This window comes from Dichomitus squalens (assembly GCF_000275845.1).
Source record: "Dichomitus squalens LYAD-421 SS1 unplaced genomic scaffold DICSQscaffold_450, whole genome shotgun sequence".
NCBI classification, from domain to species: Eukaryota; Fungi; Basidiomycota; class Agaricomycetes; order Polyporales; family Polyporaceae; genus Dichomitus; species Dichomitus squalens.
The window spans coordinates 1-2,209 of record NW_006767332.1 but is presented as its reverse complement, the minus strand read 5'-3'; the positions used below and the strand labels follow the sequence as shown (position 1 = coordinate 2,209).

At 52.0% G+C, this 2,209-nt stretch overlaps 1 protein-coding gene across 1 annotated transcript; it reads left to right on the top strand.

Moving 5' to 3' along the window:
- Nucleotides 1-477: 477 nt before the first annotated feature.
- On the top strand, nucleotides 478-1,519 carry DICSQDRAFT_74723 (uncharacterized protein; the record flags this gene model as incomplete). The annotated part of the gene is made up of 2 exons (XM_007371902.1): nucleotides 478-810; nucleotides 881-1,519. Coding segments are annotated over 2 exons (972 nt in total), but the record flags the coding sequence as incomplete, so codon positions are not given.
- Nucleotides 1,520-2,209: the final 690 nt, after the last annotated feature.

Sequence of the window (2,209 nt, the reverse complement as noted above, 5' to 3'; positions counted from 1 at the left end):
AGCTGGTCATCACATATACTTGGTGGTGTGGAACTTGTTCAAAATGATAATTCCAATCCTTTGCCAATAGCGGTGTTATCAGTTGGAATTGAGGACTTATATAAAGAGGGGGTTATCAGTTTGAACTAAGGTACTTATCAGCCTGTGTTGCAACAATTAACAAGCTGCAGATGAACCTGTCAAGACCACAAAATCTGTGCAATTGTTGCAGGGTAGCCTGAGCTGCAGTTTCAGCCTGTGTGTATCTTACTTTCTAAACCTGTGTCATAGGGACAACCTGTGTAATTTACAGCCAAATGACCTACGTCTTCCATGAAATGGTACAACCTGTGCATTTTTAAAATGAATAGTGCATAACCTGTGTTGAATTTCTGCTTTTCTAGAATACCTGTGTATCCTTGATTTTTTGTACAAAATACCTGCCATACGTATGGTTCTTGATCCTGTACCAACTATTGCCTTCCTGATCCATGATAGGGCGAGTTTGAGCACCGCCGCGTTAAACAGTTCTACAGGCGCACAAATAAGAATGGCACGTTTGGCCGCCAGATCGCCCTCGAAGTCCGTCGCGCCAACATTATCAACAAGATCGGTCAGTCGCAACATGAAGCCGTCAAGCCATGTCGCCAAAAACGGAAGCCGAAGAAGGCTCGAGCCTCCCGCGGACGACGACTCCACCTCCGATTTGATGATTCACAGCCGCTCCCTCCGACTCAGCCCGACCAGCACTACCATATCTCGAACGACAAGCGGTATCCCATCAAGCTCGACGACTTCCATTTCGAGAACGAAGGAGATCCAGCCTGTGAGGTCAGTCACGACAATGAATATCCATGCTGTTACTCACTCTACGTCGATCGTTACTGACTGAAACACGCAGAACTTCACATGGGATCTCAAGGCCCATTTATTCCGTTGCTTATCAGGTAGCGAGGCGCTGCCACCGGAGTACGTGCCCACGGACGATGACCTCTTCACCGTACGGATCGAGAACAACAAGTTGTATCGACACAAGGTACTCCGCGTCAACTATACGACCTACAACATGCGGCGTGATCAAGACTCAATCAACCCACGGACTCATCCCGACATTATGATGCTCGCCCCGGAAGGGGCTGCTCATCCATACCTCTATGCACGGGTTATCGGTATCTTCCACGTCGAGGCCTACCTAACTGGCGACAGTCCGGACGGTGCTGACGACACCGACCCAGAGGTTGTCCACGTCCTCTGGGTGAGGTGGTTCGATCTCGACCCGCGCACCCCTGGAGGCTTCAAGGCGCGCCGTCTTCCGCGCCTCAAGTGGGCGGCACTTGACGACGATGCGTTCGGATTTATATCCCCGGACCAAGTCCTTCGCGCTGCAAACTTGATGCCCGCTTTCGCGCATGGACAGTCAGATTCGGCGCTACCTGGCTACAGCGTTGCGCGCCGTGAAGACGAAGAAGATTTGGATTGGATCTATCACTACGTTGGCATGTTAGTACTACTCACATTGTTCCGATTGTCACAGGATTGACGTTTGTTATGTAGCTTTGCAGATCGCGACATATTTATGAGATACTTCGGTGGCGCGGTTGGACACCAGCGTCACGGTGGCCGATCTGGCAAGCCGCGACCTGCGCCTGTGGCGCCAGAACCTATCATACAATTGTCTGGCCATGGCTATGATGATGAAGCCGACGAGGAAGGTGAGGATGAACTAACTAACACTGACCTGAACTCGTACGACAGCCAGGAGCAGCCGTTGGAGTTCGATGAAGAGGAGGGCGAGCCGGACGAGCATATAGATGGCGGCGAGGATTACGACGAGGACGACGACAATGAGCAAACGGAGAGTGAAGACAGCGAAGATGATGCCGCTCTGGGCCCAGAAGACGGCGAGAGCTGTCACGGACGTTGGACAGACGCCCCTTTTTGCCGCCCATTCCCCTCCCTTTGACGCCCACCTTCCATTCGCGGACCACTTCCTTTTCTAGCCCACCCCAATTTGGACACTGTAGATACGTTCCCACAGCCGCATGCTACGTTCCCGTGATCGCCATGCCCTTGCCTTTTCTTTCTCGCCCTTTGTTCTCTCTTTGTCATCTTCACTGCCTCGCTCTCGCGCCTTGTCCTTGGTTGCTAAGCAGCCCCTCTAGTATATAAGGACCCCCCTTAGGCGCTCCCTAGTCCCCATCTCGACCTCTTGGTCATTGGGACTAGGTGA